At 43.2% G+C, this 20,586-nt stretch overlaps 2 protein-coding genes across 2 annotated transcripts; one reads left to right on the forward strand and one right to left on the reverse strand.

Moving 5' to 3' along the window:
* Window positions 1-485: 485 nt before the first annotated feature.
* LOC134610466 (coiled-coil domain-containing protein 137-like) lies at window positions 486-16,407 on the reverse strand. Its single transcript, XM_063453434.1, has 6 exons — window positions 16,262-16,407; window positions 15,495-15,625; window positions 5,443-5,680; window positions 4,272-4,354; window positions 3,313-3,392; window positions 486-2,032 (listed from the first exon to the last, which is right to left on the reverse strand). Exons 1-6 carry the CDS (start codon window positions 16,351-16,353, stop codon window positions 1,853-1,855), a joined length of 804 nt encoding a protein of 267 aa, XP_063309504.1. The 5' UTR covers window positions 16,354-16,407; the 3' UTR covers window positions 486-1,852.
* Window positions 16,408-16,558: 151 nt separating this feature from the next.
* Window positions 16,559-18,200, forward strand: LOC134610467 (oxidoreductase-like domain-containing protein 1). Its single transcript, XM_063453435.1, has 2 exons — window positions 16,559-16,665; window positions 17,808-18,200. The coding sequence occupies exons 1-2, from the start codon at window positions 16,663-16,665 to the stop codon at window positions 18,186-18,188; spliced, it is 384 nt and encodes a 127-aa protein (XP_063309505.1). The 5' UTR covers window positions 16,559-16,662; the 3' UTR covers window positions 18,189-18,200.
* Window positions 18,201-20,586: the final 2,386 nt, after the last annotated feature.

The following is a 20,586-nucleotide window of genomic DNA, read 5'->3' on the forward strand; positions in this document are numbered from 1 at the left end:
GGTTGGAGATGTAAGTCAATATATTGAGACGGCAGACAAAATGGAGTTTCTCGGACACTATGAAATCATTTTTTCACTAGCTTGTACCAGGTATATTTGGACGTTGATGGGGCAAATTTGAGAGACAGCCATTTAAATTGTTTTTTTGTTTGTTTTTTTAACTTTTAATTTTTATGCTGTGTTCATACCCCACTTTGGAGGTTTATTTTTTTTTTTTTTTTTTAGTATGTTGATTATTCCAACTACCCCACAAAGGCATACCATTTCTTAAAGAAGACACTCAAGGGTATTTAAAAAGGCATATTTTGAACCTTAGCGTGAAATCATTTTTCCACTAGCTTGTACCAAGTGTAGTGGTAATAAGCATTTTCTACCTTTTTGACAAACAAAGTGAGTTTGCACAGTATATTTTGCAAACCTTATGTGTACTACGACTGTATACTACTTCATATGTTGCTTAACTATGTCGCCTGAGTACAGTAATACCTCCGTATGTACCTTTACCAGGTATATGACAACATTGAAAGTGCACATTTGAGACACAGCCATTTAAGTTCACATTTTTACGCTGGGTCAATGCCCCACTTTGTATTTTTTGTATTTTTTTTTTTAGCAGGTTGTGTTTTCCAATTACTTCACAAAGGCATTTCATTTCCTAAAGAAGACACCACAGGGTGTTTCAAAAAGCATATTTTAAACCTTTGCGTGGGATCATTTTATCGCTAGCCTGTACAAAAGTTCCCTTTTTTGAATTTTTTTTTTACTTTTTAAAACCCCTAACTAGCCTAACAGTAAATCCCCCACACTACAGGAACATTAACAATCTGGGGTCATTTTAGTATTGGACAGTAATTTTCCATCCTGCATCCTTAAGGGGAGGATTGCAATAACGGTAAAAAAAAAGCCAATGTCCTTAAAGAGTTAATGTAATGTTTCTGAGAAAAGGCAGTGTTTCCATTGGTGCCCAGTAGCTCCTTTAGTTGCAGTTACTCAGAGGGCCACTAGAGGTGCTTCCTAGTCCAGTTATGCACAATATGCAACACAGGCATTCAGCGTCTCCTCACTCAGCATTGAGGTGCAGAAAGTACCCCATAGAGATAGATTGATTCAATGCATGTCTATGAGGAGATGCGGATTGTCAGCGCGTTTTGCCACTCATGCGTGAAAGCATTGGATTGGCTGAGATCATCAAGATTAATGATCTCAGCCATGGAGGTGGAGCCATCTGTGAAAACATGGTGTGGGGTGGGAGAAAAATGTAGGAAAATCACCTTCTTACTGCACAGAGAGAGAGACGATCACCTAAACAGCCACTTAAGGACTATACTATTGTCTTCCTTTAACAGCTGTAAATCCAGGTCTGATTTTTAAAACTGCTGAAAGGTGATTGCACTGATTTTAATGCACAATTTATCGTTCGTATAACCTCACCATCCTCCCCCACAGTCTGAAAGCCTCCAGATTCACCTCCTGCATTTATGTCAAACTTTGTTACAGAACTTACTTTGAGTCCAGTAAACCTTACCTAGCCAGGAATAATATGAAAAGGTTTTAAATAGATTGTTCTTTTAATTCTAAATACCACTATTTCTCCATTCCGTCAGTATCACTAAAGAAGAAAACAAATATTTTGTGTTGGCTGCATTTTTTTCTCTGAGATAAACGTGGCAAGGGGATCTACAGTCTCTTCCACGCGCTCATTCAGGGAGACACAAACCAAAGCACAAAGTCCCATCTCTGTGCAGGAAGTCAGTTAACGTCACGTTTTGAAATGTCCTTTTCGATTATTCCATAAAAACGAGAAACGCTGCTGGTATAATCAGTAGGTTCTTGTTGCAGTCGTACGGCAGATTTAAAGGCCCTTTGCTGGGTTTTTCTGCAGTTTTTTCTTTTTCATTTGTCTGTAAGCGTCTATGACCCTCTCACGTTCTTCCTGTATCATTCTTTTCCGCGCCATGGACACAGGTGGTGGCTTGACTGATGGACCCTCTTTGGCAAACAGTTTTTTCAGGAGCAGTGACTTTGTCCCAGGCTAACAGGCAAAAAGAAACCAAGAAATGATGCGTTAATTTAGGTCTACAATCAGAAAACGCATCCCATGTTTCCTCCCAGTATCGATGTGCATGGCGCCGTTCATAAAATGTGAATAAAGCAATGTATTAACAGATAGTGGACACGACTTTTCAATAAAGACAGTGAGTCCCTCCACTTTCTGAACCATTGCATTTTATCTTTATTTTTTATGTTATTTGTACTCATTTCTCACTTTTTGTTCACTGGCTGCGTGTTCTCAATTTGGATTATTTTGCTCTTTTTAAATATAGATTTTTTTTTCCCCCGGTACTGTTGCAGTGAACACAGTGCTTCGAAACTCTCCCAAACCTCTAATACAGATCCCACTGTTGCATAAATCATAAAGCATTAAATTAAGAATACTTACTTACAATACTTAATAAGACACAACATCCAGCTACCTCTATAGTTCGAGGGTTAAAAATTAATAAATAAAGCAAGATACTCTGCAGAGGAACACAAAGCATGTGCCCAGGTTTGGTGGATTAAGCCCTTTAACCCCTTAAGGACCAAACTTCTGGAATAAAAGGGAATCATGACATGTCACATGTCCTGTGTCCTTAAGGGGTTAAAAAAAGAACTGTCACATCATCAATTTTAGCATCTCCTAACAATGAACAAAACGTTAGCAATTGGCTGTTCAATTCTTTAAATTATCTTTTATTTTCATGTTTTTCTAGGCAAAGTATGTAAATGAGTAAACTTTGCGTTGCTGTATACACGGTGCATGCGTTCACACACAGCACTGCCGGAGAAACAGTCAAGCTTGCATGCGAACAGCATTTTTCTGTGAGATACTTGTATGCTCCCGAGGAATCATGGGATGGCAAAGTAACTGCAATGTGGAGATTAAAGTGACCATTCTGTTTTAATAGTACAATAGTACAATTCAAGCACCATAACCCCTACAGCGAGACATGGCTGTGCGCAGGTTAGAAGTCAAGCTGTTCTAAAACAAGCTGAGTGTTCGTTTAAAGGATAATGTTAATCAAATTTTCACTTTTTAAAGTTTATTACATTATATGAAATGTAATGAGTTTTTTTTTTTTTTTTTTTAGAAAAGGTCACGTGTGTATGTGGCTTAGCAGCCGAGTTAGTTTGAGCAGAAAAACTGAGAAGCGGAAATTTAAGCGCAGGAGCAGTAATGTGAAATATACTTTACGCTCTCCAAGCTCTCAATGAGTTAAAGTGTGTGCACCCAGAGCGTGCTCACCCGGCCAAACGCAATGGATTATTTACCTTGGAATTTGTAATGCTCTTTCTTGGTTTCGCAGTGAGTGTTGGGGGCTCCATGACCACTTCGCCAAACATTACTGGATCTATCAAAAATAGAAATAAATTAATACTAAACCCATTGCACTGCTGGCCATCTGACAGCACCGGGTAAGAAGCTTTGTCGGTAAAATGTAGCCAAAATAAAAGGTGTGAATGATGTGAATCTATAATTGTTATTAACACGTATTACCCATTATAGATTAAAAAAAAAGAAACCTAATAAGTGCATATTTACAATATGTCATGCATTGATACAACATACACAATATATATTATTTAAAATGAACTATATACACACAAACACACACGTATAAATAAGTTTGTATTATTTTTAAGAGAACGTTAGCTTCTCACAAAATTGTGTAAATAGATCGAATAGGAACTGGGAGAACGCATATTCAGTTACCATGGTAATTAGCTGATCCAATGGCCCTTCAAATTAATAAATGATCGGTATAGACTGCAGTGGTTATTGAATCCCCTGGAACCGACCCGCAGTAAGTTGTTAAATACTTATTAAAAGGTCTAACATTAGCAGACACTCTGTCAGGACTGAGGTCATTAAAGCGGAAGAAGTATCTTTAGAATAAGATATATTAGAAGAGCTGGCTGAAGCATGGGATGGTATCATAACCATTAGAGTGCACTATAGTGATTATGGTGCTTACACTATCCCTTTAAACAGGCTCCAGGTCAGCGCGCAGATAATAGGCACAAACTGGCTAAATGTCTATAAAAATGTGTTATTGGGAGAATCTAGAGCCCAACTCCTTCTCCAGACAACGAGTCCTGATCCGCAAGGCAAGCAGCCACTACCCAAACCAGGCGGTATGGGTACATGGACGGAAAGCAACAGACGGAGGAGGATTTAAGGTAAGTACAGAGTTAGACAGTCCGGTACGATTATATAAAAATGTCCTCACCTTTAAACATGTCCATCTCTAATCGGTTTACTTCGTTTTCTTCTTTTTTCTTTGAAGCCTTGTTTTCTTTCCTCATGTGGAAGCTGTTTATACATAAATAAAAATATAGACAGAGAATTAACTGTGTGGGCACTTATTGTATGTAAAAATCATATTAAAAATGATCTCAGATGTGTATCAATGGAGCAAATCTAACAGACAACTGATTGATAACAGCAATAAAACAATATAACAACGGCTGAAGGTTGGGTTAGGTGCAATTTTATTTTTTATGCTATTTATTAATTTCTTGCCAACTCTGAATGTAAAGGAGCTCTCTCATTTAAGGTTTTCATAAAGATAGGACTTTTTTTGACGTTTGATTAAAAACTCCAATTCAATCAAAGTATATACATCCAAATTAAGTAGGGTGACGTTTCCACCACCATTTCCCAGCCGCGAGGCATCTCACGCCATGAGCAATATATGCCAATACCACATTATGCATGCGCACTTTCCCTAACCAAGTGGACATGTTACCTTGTAGGGTCTTTTAAAAATATACAGAGATCCGAAAAAAAGATAGTGACACTTTAAACAGATACAAAATGTCATGCATTGAGACAACATACATAATGTTTATATATATATTTGTATTACATATTGAGCTCATTTGCATACACCAACCCAGAATCCCTTGCAGAGCACTCTTAAAGGGAGATTTCTGTAGTAAAAGCAAGTCTTATGGCTTGCCTGGTGTGAGTGTGTTTAGCAATGTAATATATATTATTTAAAATAAACTGTATATACATATATAAAGAAGTTTGTATTATTTTTAACTAGAGGGGATACTATTGCCCTTTGCACCAAGGTTCAAGAATGTTATATGCACGTCTCGAGTTTGACCACAAGGTTTAAACTAGTAATAGTTACTTTATTATCCAACCAAGATTACTTGGAGAGAAAGGCTACTCATAAAGAATAGAATTAAAAAAATAATAATTTAAAAAAATTAATTAAAAAAAATAATTGTATTTTGTTTAGTAATAAGATTTTTACCAATATTTGGCAAGTAGAATCTCTTATTCCATAACCCCTTTCCCTCAATGCTCTAGAACCAGTTTAAATAGCTTGCTGCAGTAATGTTTGGATATTCTGTATCAATGTAAAAGGTACTCCTCAATGTACATACGCCTTTTTTTTCTGTGATTTCTCTTGTGGTTCACTCGGCGACTCTTGCTGAGCGGTTTCTTCTTTGGGCACCTCGAGCTCAGGTATCACATCAGGCTGGTTTTTGCTCAAGAATATGACGTGTTGGACCTCTCTCTCCATGCGATCCAGATATGCACCCACACATTCACGCTTCCTCCTCTTAAATTTGGGGATCGGGATTTTTGTCTGGATCTCGTCATTCAGCGGCAAGAGCCTTTCTGAAGACAGAAAATAAGAACAACACTTTATAAAACCCTGTGGGATCACCCTCTGACCAATTTCTTATAAACGGTTATTGGACTTTAAATATAACTAAAGATAGTCACTACAGTGTTACAAGTTAATGTTTGTGTTTGTGTTGGTGAAAACAGCAGCAGATGTAAAAATTAAAGACAATTTGAATAAAAAAAAAAAATTCAAGACAGGGCGGAGCCTAACCTTCCATGGAGTAAGACGTGTGCTCTCCTAGCTCTCTTACCCCGGGCATACAATCCGCATCCATCAGCCTCCACAAAGGTGCATCTCACCCCCAAAACTTAACGCAGACCTACAGCAACCCCATCACCACACATTCAGATGGGGGGAACGAAAAAAAGAAAAGAATCCACACCGTCAGTGGCCACGATGTTCCGCGCCAAAGAAGACAAGCAGCCATCTTGGGCCCAGAGCCAGGCAGACACAGGCTCGGACTCTGAAGAGAGTGACAGGGATTCTACAGACACATCACCACTTACTAAAGATGATCTCCGAAGAATGCTCAGAGAAACATCGGCCGACATCAAGGCCTACACAACGGCAGCACTCGAAAAACAAATATCAGGCCTCAAAGAAGACAGAGGCGCTGACCTCTCGCACAGGCACCACTGAACGCCTCATAAAAGAAACCCAAATACAAACAACCACCCACGGCAGAGAACTGGAGAATCTGTCGGACAGGGTACGTTTTCTGGAGGATGGCCTAGAGGACTTAAATAATAGATCCCGCAGGCAAAACATACGCATACGGGGCCTACCGGAAACCGTCTTACCGGACGCCATACTGCCAACCATTACAGCAGTATTCCACTCCCTCCTGCCTGACACCCCAGAACACGACATATACATAGAAAGAGCACACCGAGCGCTGAGGCCGCCGACATTCAACCCCAATATCCCCAGGGATATCATCGTGAAACTCCTTCACTTCCCAATTAAAGAAAAGCCAGAAACCGCCCGCCTCTATATCAAGGGCAACAGCTTCATTTCTATCAAGATCTGGCGCCTACGACACTGAGGAAACGCCGAGAACTAAAACCCCTCACCACCGCGCTAATTGAATCCGGGTGGCGCTATATGTGGGGGCACCCTTTCAAGCTGACAGCTAAAAAGGGAGACCAAACCTTCACCCTCCATCAAGTCACCGACATGCAGGATTTTGCAGCGCATCTGGGAATCCCCTTGCGGTATCCACCGGCCGACTCCAACCGTGCCACTCCAGGTGACAACAGCCGTAAAGAAGGACCCCGCTCCAACACAAGCCGCATGCAGACCAAGAGGAAAACACCATCGGTCCCCCAGGAGCAAACCCAGACAGACACTTGAACGGTACCATGAACAGCTGCCAGAACCACATCGGCGGACCCACAAAGAGCGGAAAGTTCCACTCCGTGAACGTGGTCCAAGGACACTGTTCCTCCGGTAGTATGCACTACGAACTGTTACACCCTAGTTAAGATTAACGTTTCTGTTTGATATGCAAGTTTATTACAATGTTATATTTATTTGCCATGCCATGACACCCCAGAGCACTATAACTGCCCCTCATTAGGCCTAGACCTCGCAGGCCTCAGTCCCAAGCCTATAATAATGTCGCACGAGTGCGAGGGACAACATACATACCCCACACACCCCGGACCCCAACCGGGTCGGGGAGCTACATAATTGCCTCCCAAACACACAAAACGACCACACCGGGGCACGACAGGCCACAAGGCAAAGTAGAAGGCTTTCTTGGCCTCCCCAAGACCCATCACCCTAGCTCAATATCTGCCCAACCCACTTAAGTGTATCTAGAGACGCGACACACCAGCGCGCAGTCTCTCTCCCCTCACCACATCACCAGCGAGATGCTGCCCTTTTTATGCCCCACTTGTGGATGTCCCCACTCCTCATCCTCCGACCCTACTCGGCAGGGGGGGGTGGGGGGAGAGATGGGGAGAGGGAAGGGTTGGGAAACGCCACAAAGACCCAGAGGTCTCACAGTGCCTCGTTCTCAGACCAGGCCGGACCGAATGAGCTAAAGAGCACCCAGGGGGGAAGGCAAGGTTCGATACCCGGAACCCACACTGAAAGGCAGACACGCAGGGGGCATATTTAATATGTACAACTTCGAAACTGGGCCAAAAGTAAGGCAGAACAACAACTAAGGCCTTACCGGTGACACCCTTACAGAAGGAAAGGGCGTAGCACCCACAGATTTAACCGGGGGGGAAAGCAAGAAAAAACTAGCGGTAACATTTTAGTAACAAACCCCAGGGGAGGAACACTATTTCACAAAAAGAGGTTTGATTAATGCAGAATGTGTCCCACCCCAAGGTACTACTTATATGCTTATTTCTATTTTTTACCAGAACCGCACACCTTACCCCTCTTCTTTGTATTATATCGTTAGGGGTGTTTTGAACCGTCATTTACTTTGAAGTGCAGTTGTGTGACAAACTATAGCGCCTCACTGATATCCAACCTATACTTAGTCACCAATGTTACATAGCGCCTCTCTGCATGTGTATATGTATTTATCAGAATGTATCCCATTGCCTGACAGAAGAGGCTCCCTAACCTCACTAGAAACACCCCCGCACGACGACATCACGACAACGACCCCCCCTATGCCCCACAACCATACGACTTACCTTAGAGCAATATAAGGCGAAGAGGGAAGGGCGACAACCACCACCCCCCAGGGCTATGTGAGCCAATCACAACCTGACACTCTAAAATTAACTCCCTCGAGAGACCCTGAGCACACGAGACCGCCCCATCAAGCTTACAAGCCTCACAGAGAGCAGACACCCCCTGAGGTATACATGCAGCTCCTGCAGCCCAAAAGGTACCATAACCTATTAAAAGGCCCACCAGACCCCAGACACAACTCCCCTGACACTACACCTTACCCAATCAAGTACACGACCAGAGACAAACAACTAACACCGACTGCAGTGCCTTCGCACGCGCCTTTGTCTTTCAGCAAAAACTATCCTCGATACCTGGAACATGACGGACAGACAGAACGCCTAACCTGGACAGACACAAGCGACTGCCCACCAACGAGAAACCATACACCAACCTTGAACCCACCGATTTCAATACGCGAACAAGTTAGCAGAAAAACACACTTACCACAGGCACAACAATGACACATGACCGACACCGACACCTGCATCACCCACCAAAGAAATCACGACAAGCACATACGACCTAGGAACCACTCACACACATAACCAAGACAAGAACCACGCAGACCATGGCGATTAACAACGCCCTCATGACCTCACATCACGAAACTGGCTCTCATACATCACCACCCTCCAACACAATAACATGAAAACAGACCCTCTAACACACTCTCACTCGCACGACGCGAGTCAAACCAACCAGCACAACTGAAACTCTTACTCAAACCACCCTACCCGAGATGCACCCTCGGAACTAGAACAGAAAACCCGGGGACAGAGAGGGAGAGGCGAAGCACCGACCCACCTCCACCCTCAAAACCCCAACCAAACGTATAACTCCTAGCTCACCTGACCACAAAGCATAAACAAGAACACCAAAACCTCACATTGCTTACAAACTATAAACATCCAAATAAGCAAACCCAGCCGCCCAAAAGACTAAATAAGCACTTTTTACTTTTTATTTTATTATTTTTTCACTTTTTATGGGACTTATTTCACTGTATTTTTAGGTCATTTTTGGCGCAGCCTTTTTCCTCCTTTTACCTGTACATCCAAATAAGCAAACCCAGCCGCCCAAAAGACGCCTGGCAACCAACCAGTAAGACCAGGACCCAACCCACTCCCCTATACCAAGATCCACCTGGGACATCCCACAAACCCCCCCTGCACCGCCACCCGTCACCCGACCCATTACCCCGAATCCCCACCCCTCCCCGCTAACCAACAACCCCGCTCTCCCCCCCTAACACGCACTACATAAACGAAACACCACACACAAGACACAACACAGCCACACCCAGCATGCCGGCCACTCTGACCTGCCTATCGATAAATTGTAAAGGACTAAACAATCCGACCAAACGACACCAACTAATGAGATGGGCAAACAGATCTAAGGCGGACGTACTCCTCCTTCAAGAGACACACTACACTGAAGCTAAGCAATTCCCTCTCCTGAGCCGACACTACAGAATCAACCATTTCGCCAGCTCCTCTCACGGCAAGCACAACGGAGTAGCCATCATTATCCGAAAATCGTGCCCACTCGTCATCCAGCGCACAATAGCAGACCCACAAGGCCGATACCTCACAGTCACGGGCAAAATAGGCACACACTCATACGCCTTCACTTCCTTGTATGCCCCAAACACACCCTCCAGCACTTTCTGGCACACGCTACAAGCACACCTAGCTCTGTTTCCCTCCCACCACTCCATACTTGGCGGAGATTTCAATGCATCCCCTTCACCCTCAGTCGACAGACTCCGGACTCGCACGCACACTCAACATGGACCGCCGACGGCCAAAACAGACAAACTGCTCTCCTCATTCATCTCGCGCACCCACCTCCTAGACGCATGGAGATCTCAACACCCAACATCTTTAGATTACACCTTCTTCTCGCACCCACACCACTCATACTCCCGCATCGACCTTTTTCTCATCTCCCCAGCACTGGCACCAATGGTTCACTCCACATCCATAGGCCCCATCACGTGGTCCGACCACGCAGAAATAACACTCACAATTAACCTACCTTGCACAGTCCGACCATGGTCTTGGAGACTGAACCCCCACTTGCTTCATAACCCACAAATCAGACAAGAAGTAGACAGGGCCCTCACAGAATACTTCCAACTGAACAAATCCGCGGACACCTCAGAAGGGACCCTATGGGCTGCCCACAAGGCAGTGATCAGGGGAGTCCTAATAAACCAAGCAACAATACATAAAAAACAAAAGGTAGCACACCTAGAAAAAACACTCACAACTCTCCGAACCCTTGAAGCAAAGCACAAAGCAGACCCAACACAAGAGCTAACCGAACAGATTAAAAAATGCCAAACTGACATAACATATATGGCAAAAGACTCAACAAAAGCCTTACTATGGACAAAGCAACTCTTTTATGACAAAGCCAACAAAGCCGATACATTACTCGCACGAAAACTCAAACAAAGAACCGAAAACAAACAGATACACAAAATACGCACCCCTGATGGAGCAACCACAGAAGCCCCAGAAGAAATTGCTAGCGTCTTCCTAAAATACTATGAGGCTTTGTACGATCACACACCAGGAGCACGCCATAACCCAACACCTATTAAAACACTAACAGAAACATATCTCAACCAAGTAGCGTTACCCTCCCTCAATGGAGAAGCAGCACAAACACTGGCCAACCCCATAACAACAATAGAACTCGCAGGGGCGATAAAAGCCCTGAAACCCAACAAAAGCCCAGGCCCGGACGGGTTCACAGGGCTCTATTACAAAACATACGCCCCCACCCTGATCCCACACCTTTGCAACCTATACAACACCATCTTACAAGGCGACCCACTACCAAAAGACATGCTACAAGCCAACGTATGCCTCCTTCCAAAACCCAACAAATCACACTTAGAACCAGGACACTACCGACCGATCTCCCTCCTCAACGTAGACTTAAAACTGTTCACCAAAATCCTTGCCGACCGCCTAAACCCCCTCATACCCAAATTGATACACCCAGACCAAGTAGGCTTTATACCGACGCGACAGGCCAGCGACAACACAAGACGGACATACGACCTCATATGGACGGCACAAACCAGACACACACCGACCCTTTTCCTATCTCTAGACGCAGAAAAGGCCTTTGACAGACTATTATGGCCCTTCTTATTCGCCACTCTAACCAAATTTGGATTCCCCCCAACATTCATTACCGCCCTACAGGTACTATACGCCACCCCACAAGCCCACCTCCTATTACCCCTAACAAATCCCCCCTCCTTCACGATACACAATGGCACACGCCAGGGATGCCCGCTGTCCCCTCTCCTCTTTGCGCTCTCCTTGGAGCCGCTCCTGCAAACACTCAGAACAAACGAAAACATACAAGGCCTAAAAATCCGCGGAGAAGAATACAAAACTGCAGCATATGCAGATGATCTACTCATCACAATAACAGAACCAATAACTTCCCTCCCACCACTCCTTCAAGCCCTGGAAACCTACGCCAACATATCCGGATATAAACTGAACATCGACAAGACTGAAGTCCTAGCCATACACATAGACGCCCCCACAAAAACGGCTATACACCAAATCTACCCCTTTGACCTCGCACCCACACATATCAAGTACTTAGGTATAGCCATCCCAGCAGACCTCTCTCGCAGCTATGACCTAAACTACACACCCACGATCCAAAAAATCAAACAAGATGTAGAGAAATGGCAAAACATGCCAATATCATGGCTGGGAAGACTGACATCGGTTAAGATGAATGTCTTACCCAGGCTCTTATACTTATTCCAAACTCTACCAATCCCAATTAAAAACACTGACATCAAGCAACTACAATCTACAATCGACAAATTCATATGGGCCAACAGACGCACCAGGATCAAAAGACAAACCCTATACGTTCCCAACAAAGCAGGGGGTTTAGGCCTCCCACACCTCACCCACTACTACCAGGCAGCTCAGCTAACACAAGCACAAAACTGGCACGCCCCTTGCGGAACCAAAAGATGGGTAGACCTAGAGCACGATATCTTTGGCAGGGACTTCCCATCATTATACATATGGCTCCCCAGAACAGCAAGACCTCCCCTACCCCGAACATCCCCCGCAATCATCAACACTATCAACATCTGGGACAAAGTAACCCAAAAAAGTGGCTTGACAACACAACCCTCACCCCTGACACCAATTCTCCGCAACACACACTTCCCACCCGGCATGACACCAAAAGACTTCGCCCGATTCGAAGAAAACGACCTCACACGACTACACCACTTCTATAGAAACCAACAACCAATACCATTCGCGGACCTCCCACAAACTACACCATACCGCACCTTCGACATGTTCCGCCACCTACAGCTTAGGAGCTTCCTCGAAACTCCGACAATAAAACAGGCCGGCACAAAAACTCTTACGCCCTTCGAAAAACAATGCATACAAACCCCTACACACAAAGGACAGATCTCAAAGCTATACACCCATTTAATTCAAAACGTTAAACACGGAGCACTTACATATGTGTCGGCTTGGGAGAGGGACATAGGTCCAGCCGAGGATCCAACAGACTGGACCGACATATGGGAAGCCACGGCATCCATATCCATATGTGTGAACCACAAGGAACAAGCATACAAGACACTACTGAGATGGTACGTCACCCCACTAAAACTCAAACAGATGGGCAGGTCGGACAATGACCTATGCTGGAAAGGCTGTGGACACAGAGGCACTTACATACACATGTGGTGGGAATGCACACACACAACACAACTATGGAACCAAATAGAAACCATGGTATCACAGATCCTCCACACTAACATACCACACGACCCATGGATATGGCTACTATCCAAACCCATGGCCAATACACCAAGATCCCAAAACAAATTGATTGCCAAAATTGCACTAGCAACCAGGAGAGCCATCGCTGAGAAATGGGGAAGCCCAGACACACCCACGCTAGACACAGTAAAAAGGAAAATTAAGGACACAATCAAAATGGACGAATTGTCCGCACTGGTTCACGACACGACCACACATTTCAATAAAATTTGGGACCCATGGTTCTATGAATACCCACCAACAGCCTAGACCACCAGTGAGCACCCACACGGGATCACATCCCAAGTACGCGTCAACCACACATATCCCACACCCATAACCCCCTCAGCCCCCCTCCCCCCGAGTCAGTAGACCGCTAGAACACCCCATACACAAACCACACTCTCCTACCAACCAAGCTACGATACACGCCGGCACCAATGGCGAACAAAAACAAAGAACACACATGACCAAACAATAGCAATACGCAGCAAACACACACTCACACTAACGATTAACAAAGCAATACAGCACCCACAACGCACACCACACCGCACCACAAATGACGCCAAAACGACCCACAAACCACACCCATACCGATGACATATAACGGACAATAACTCGCTTAGAACGGAAGAGCACAAGAAACAGAGACAGACACTACAAGCTGACAATTCAGGATATCTCCCACCCCGACCCCTCTCATCCCAGAGGAGCCCGAAACCCAGCGGGACGACTTGACCACTGAAGTACGCAAACACAAAGGGTACAACAGAAAGATCACGAAAGCACAATGTGCAAAAAAGGTACCCCACAACTGCACACCTATGATAGGACAGGGCATCCTACCCCCAACCCTTTAATCTTCTGTACCCTACCCAAACCACTAGACCAGGATGTATCACGCAAGAATAGAATAATGATATGTATCACAACGCTGAGATCCATAATCACAAGAATATTGCAACTGTCGAAATATTCGAAATACTGAAATAACTTTATGTGCAAGCAATATATGTTCCTTTTTCATGTTTACCAAATGTTTACCCCCCGCTTATTTTCTGTACCCCTTACCCCTAAACAAAACAAAAAATCTTTAAAAATAAAGAATTTATAAAAAAAAAAAAAAAAAAAAAATTCAAGGGTAAATATCACAAATTTAACGGGGTTTTCTTCCTCCTGAGCTAATCTACCCCTGGTTTACCGTTGCCATGTTAATTTGGACAGAATTGTGGAAGTCAGATTCCTGATTATCTGGGTGGCAGAAGAGGAAATAGACTTTTGGTGTCAGAGAAGCATTAAAACAATTTGACAAAAACTGAACAGATAGGGGCCTATCACAAGGAGCTCACTTATCTAGTCGTCTCATCCAGTGAGTAATGTAAAAGTTGATATAATTAAAGAGGAAATAAAACACTTTATTCATAGGAAGAAGACAGGAAGGATCGTTAGCACACAGGGGGCTCAAAATAATTTGACTATTTACTGTGCGATAGTGCCAAGGTACTCTGTTAGCATAACATTTACAGCAGGCTGCAGTGCTTGTGGTGTTTAGAGTACCTTTTAACACTCTGACACACAGTGACTTCATAGACTGCCCCATTGTAATGAAAGACAACTTTATAGAGTTACGTTTTGGCTCATTCAATGGAGAGAAATTATTAAGAAGCTTTTAATTCTCTACACTTGGACCAGAGTTTATAACATGTTGAATGTATAAGTCCCTCTTTAATATATTCTTATGTTAGAGGTTTCATAAACAAATTAAAAAAAACTCACCTTTTAAGAAGTTAAGGCATTATTCTAAGAACCAAAAAAATTTAAGCTTAATTAAGTAGTTTTGTTGTATAGATATTGTCCCTCCAGTCTTATTGCTCAATTCTCTAAAATTTAGAAGTTAAATCGCTTTATTTATGCCACACTTTCCCTGGCTTTGACTCACACAGCCTCCACAAAAGGTTTCATTGTTACTGCACTTTACAGATTACTTTAGATGTACTTATCACCTTCTCGGTTAGTTAATTAAACTTTAACCACACACGGGAGGCTGCTGCAGGCTCTAGCAGACAATTAACAGAGCATTAATGTTATTGGGCTACAATTCTGATCAAATGTGGCTAATAATCTTAAATGTGCAGATCCCGTGTCGATGCTCAACAATGACCGATTTAGTGAATAAACTCCATTGTGTAGTTTGTGGGAAATTAAATCACCCCTCTATGTAGTCTGCTAAATTAGCAATGCAGAAAAATCCTACCTTTTCTTTTCTTTTTCTTTGGTTTTTTTTTGCCCATTAACAATTTGCTCTTCATAATTTCACGCAGCTTGAAAGGGATTTCCTGGAGATCAAGGTCTCTGGGTGCTGAATTTGTCTTTTTCTTCATATTGCTAAATGTAACAGTGATATAGAGAGTGTTAGTGTCAAATCACACCAGAGGTCATCAGAAAGAAGTAAGGAATTGGGCAATTTTTGTACATGGAATACAAGACGAACATTTTAAGGAGCAACGTTTAATTTTATTTCAGAATTTTGATGCCAAGATGAGGTGCTAATTAAAAAAATAAAAACTACAAATTGTAAGACACTATATTTTTTTGTTTCCCAGGATTTATCCAGATTTTAGAGGGCAGGGAAGACTTACATTAAACACTGAATGTTGAAGAATCAAGGCCAATTTAATATTTTTGGATAAGCTTTTTAAATGTTTTAATACATTTGGATAAAACTTTTAAAGGAACACCCCCATGCACCATAACAACTTCATCAAAATGAAGTTGTTATGATGCCAGGAGGCCCCTGGCACTGGCTCACCTTAAGGGGTTAAACCGTTCATGTGTCTAAGCCCCAAAGTCCTTGCTCCAGCATTGAATCTCCCATGCCCTTCTGGGTTTTTTTTGTGCTGGAGACTCACTGACAGGACATGATTTGTGGACTCAGGTCTGGAGACCCCCCCCCCCCCCCCCCTGCATTCTATATAACGCCTGTCACAGGGCAGCACTCTGCCTGTAATACCCGGTACCGACCTGTGCGGCTGGCCCGGTCCCGGTAGCGACCTCTGGGGCCGGCCCGGCCGTTCCGGTTTATCCGCCGTTCTGTTGACTCGGTGTTTCCCCATGGCCCAGATTCAGCAGCAAGGCCCCACGTGCCGCACGTCACACCTTACTTCCGGCCGCACAATATGACGTTTCCCCCAGCGGCGCCGCTCATTCGCTAGGCAAGCTGTGACCACGCCCACCTACGCCTTGTTATTGGTCAGTGCGACTGCCTGCCGTCGCCATCTTGGATGTGGGCAAAAGGCAAAACACAGCCATGGACTCCCTTACCTCCTTCATTTCCGCCATGGAGGACAAGCAGAGGGCTCAGAGGCAACAGGGGCAGCTTCACTGAGGGAGACTCTCTGACCCTGGGAGGACTCAGCGTTGCCATGGTAACTGGATAACTATACATTGATTGTCAGTTGATCCCAATTCACTGCTGGGTGGGCTTTATATGGTGTCAGACCTGCCCAGTCCTGGTCATACCTGCCAAGTGTCCTGGTGTAGGAGAGACAGTCCCTATATAGAGCCCCACATCCTTCTCACTGTAATGGCTCTCATTTCTCAGGTTGGGTTCCATGAGCAGCTAGCAGTGATCTCCTATCCTGCTCCAGGCTGGGTGGATGTTGGCGTGTCAGCGAGTTGCCATCATAGTCTCAGGCAAAAGCCGGACACAGGCACAAAGGATAAAGCAGATAAGGCATAGTCTATTGGATCATGTGGACAAAAATAACATACCGAATAAAGAGGCCATTCAGCCAAAATGTTGTATGTTGTTTTTGCACGTATGACTTAAATTATTTCTTAATTACTTTACATCTTGAAGCCTATGTACTGCATCTCCTAATTATTTTCTTTGCCGATTGCGTGCTCCAGTATTTTAACTTATTCTGCTACTATTTTGTGTCCCGTGTGTAGCCTTAGGCAGGCAGAGCAAAACACTATGCCGATTATTTGGTGAAATCATAACTTACTGATTTTATGTTGTTGAATAAGTCAGGATAATGTAAAAATGTATTAAAAGAACACACCAACCATAACCACTACCGCGTGCTGTAGTGTCTCTGGTGCCAGAAGTGCCTTGGCGCCTAACCATTGTAAGGAGGCAGACCATTTTAGGACAGTTTGACCTCTTGCCAGGTATCCGCCAGGGGGCTTTTTTTTCCAGGCGGTGCAGGGCTTAGCTCATTGGCTGAGAGCAATCATCTCGCTCTCTCAGTCAGTGCGCTAACTCTGCATTGTAGGGCTTAGCTTAGGAGAGCTGACGGACGTTTCTAAGCAGAAGCATCCGCTCTGACTGAGCTGCCGCTCCCTCAGGACCAAAAGTCTAAAATGGTTTGATTTCTAACAATGCGGTGTGCCAAGGCACACCCTGGAAACATTACTAATAGTGAGCTGTAGTGGTTATGGTGCTTGGAGTTTTTGTTTAATTGTGATAAAACTAAATTGATGATTTATTAGATCTCCTGCAAGCACAAGAGTAAATGGCAAGACATGCGCCATCTACATTCACACCTCTGGTTTTCTGTTGTAGCTGCTCTGTTCCGTTGGAAAGGGACTTCGTTCTACTCTCTGTCCGCAGTCTCTCTTCTACATTATAGGAAGGAGAATTTCTCTGAGCAAATCATTGGGAGACTCTAAAACAGAAATAAATGGAGACAAGACAGATAATTCTTCTATCCATGAGAGTGACTCAGGATCCCAGGAACCCACCGTGCCACCCCCACCCACGCATTGCTGTATGAGTGGGTGCCATAACTGTGTATGGATTTCCTACGCAGAGGAGCTCCTGGAACTATACAAAGATGGAGGAGAGCGGGTCCTTCGTGCCCTTGAGGAGAAAATTCAGGATGAGAATCTTAAAATGTTCATAAAAATGGAAATCAAGTTTCGAATTAAAAGGGACGGGCATTGAAATCACATTAGCCTCTATTAATATTAATTTTTCGGACTACGGGGAGCGACTTTTATTCTTATATTATTATTATTATATCAAGTGCCAGTTTCCAAGCAATTATGTTTATGTTACGGCTATAATAATCTCAAAAAAATATCTAAATTTTATTATGTACAAAAAAGTACCAGAATGTAAACATATAAGAAAAAATGAATATAAACAAAGTAACAGAAGTATAGGTACCCTTGATAAAGGCAGCCAGTTTGTGCCGAAACGTTGGGGGATTTGGTGACTCGTGTTTCTGTCTGAGGTTTGTAAGGATTTTTGTGGTAATTTATTACTATTGTTTTATTGTATCTGCCTTTACTTCTGTTACTTTGTTTATATTCATTTTTTCTAATATGTTTACATTCTGGTACTTTTTTTGTACATAATAAAATTTTAATATTTTTTTGAGATTGTTATGGTGTGCATTCTATATTCTATATACATTTGAATATTTAAAGCACTTGAGGGAGTGCTTATATGGTTTGCACCTGGCTGTTCTTATGCTGTTTTGTCTCTCCCTGTGCTGTTGATTTGAGAATGTGTTACGGCTATAAAACAAGCTGTAGCAAGTTTAGCTAGAATTACCTCTTTCTGTCAGCAGCCAATCAGAGTCTGTGATTTAACGAGCAGCTCCCAGAATCCCTCACTGCATGGAATGATTCCTTAAAGGACAACTGTTATCAAATCTGCACTGTTACATTTTACACAATGTACTGATTTTATTTATTAATAATCTATATTGAGTTTTTGAGTGAATTCCTGTTTTTCCTCTGGCTGCAGAGCCATTTTGGGGTTCCGATTCTGCTGTGTTACGACTTACTGTTTGTTAATGTAACTTGCTGCATGTTGACTCAGAACAATGAGATCTTCCTCTTCACCTTGCGTGCAGGCAGTCCTGGCTGTGATTCTGTGTTTTATAACAGACCTTTAAATTTTTTATCAGAGTTGTTTGTTTCCAGTCTGCTCCCTTCTATCCCAGAGAGATTGAAACAATCTGCGCATGCAGTACCCACTCCGACAGCTTTGATGTAAACTGAGCACAAGTGCTATGGGCTCTGAGGCTGCTCCTGTCTCTTTTATCCATTTATTCCTTGTACTCGCTGTTTGAGCTGCACACGGAGGGAGTGGCACTATGAGCAGCAAGAAAATAAATTATTATTACTTATAAAGCGCCAACAAATTCCGCAGCGCAGTACAATGGGTGGACTAACAAACAAATGATCAGAAGTGACAGAGAAACACAGCACTTAGATTGTAAGCTTGTTTGGACAGGTCCCTCTTCAGCTACTGTTCCTGTGTGTCACTGTTCGAATGAAGTGTTTGTCTTGTTTACCTGTTGTGCAACTCTACAGAATATGTTGGCACTATATACATAATAGTAATTGTAAAAGTGCTTTGGTTGGACACATATATACATACCGTACATACCTTTTAAGGACTTACCTCATACGCGGTCACAGGTAGACGGTGAACAGTGGCTGTATAAATACATTTTTCTAGAAGACAGCAATGCTCCCGCACAAACACATATTAACATTCACAAAATGGAAGGGACACTCCTGGCACATCACAATGTTTAGACTTACTGGGGGTCTGCCAGGCACCGCTCCCTATCTCCACTACAGCTCAGGGTGAATCAGAAGCTCTGTTGCCCGGCGGTGATTACCTCAGTGTGCAAACCCTGCACTGCAAGTCTTAGCTCAGGAGAGCTAACGGAAGTTAGTTGGCGGCAGCGTCTGGCGGACCCGGGGAATATCATTCTAAACCTGACTCCTAACAATGGGGGCTATCCGTGCGTTTCTGGTTATAGTAAAATGATGCTGTATTCCCCTTGTAACCCTTGTACTTGTTCCTTATTGCATATATATTTATATACACACACACATACATGTGTATTAAAATGCTCCGGCAATCCTTAATTTGTCATCATTTGTTTGGTTTACCTGAAAATATGTCTCTGTTTTATAATAAAATAATATTCTTAAGGATTCTAAAGGACTGCCACCTAGTGGTAGAGAAAAAATACAGCAATTAACAGGCAATTCATAACCCACAATATGTGTAATATTCTCGGAAAAGGTATCATTTACATTGAAAAGCCTGTAGGGACATGCTATAGACACCAGAACCACTACATTAAGCTGTATACTTTACATTAAGCTGCATGCAGTACATTAAGCTGTATACCGTACATTAAGCTGTATATTGTACATTACGCTGTATACTATACAATAAGCTGTATACCGTACATTAAGCTGTATATTATACATTATGCTGTATACCATACATTAAGCTGTATACTATACAATAAGCTGTATACCATACATTAAGCTGTATATTATACATTACGCTGTATACTGTACATTAA

This window comes from Pelobates fuscus, chromosome 5 (assembly GCF_036172605.1).
Source record: "Pelobates fuscus isolate aPelFus1 chromosome 5, aPelFus1.pri, whole genome shotgun sequence".
In the NCBI taxonomy this organism is placed as follows: Eukaryota; Metazoa; Chordata; class Amphibia; order Anura; family Pelobatidae; genus Pelobates; species Pelobates fuscus.

What these genes read in the sequence shown, in the direction of transcription:
- LOC134610466 (XM_063453434.1), bottom strand. Translation starts at nt 16,353, where the DNA reads ATGGGGAAACACCGAGTCAACAGAACGGCGGATAAACCGGAACGGCCG. An exon ending in AAAGAAAAAGAAAAGAAAAG is followed by an intron (nt 5,681 to 15,494) that starts GTAGGATTTTTC and finishes TTCTGTCTTCAG; the next exon opens with AAAGGCTCTTGCCGCTGAAT. An exon ending in AGAGCATTACAAATTCCAAG is followed by an intron (nt 2,033 to 3,312) that starts GTAAATAATCCA and finishes TTTGCCTGTTAG; the next exon opens with CCTGGGACAAAGTCACTGCT.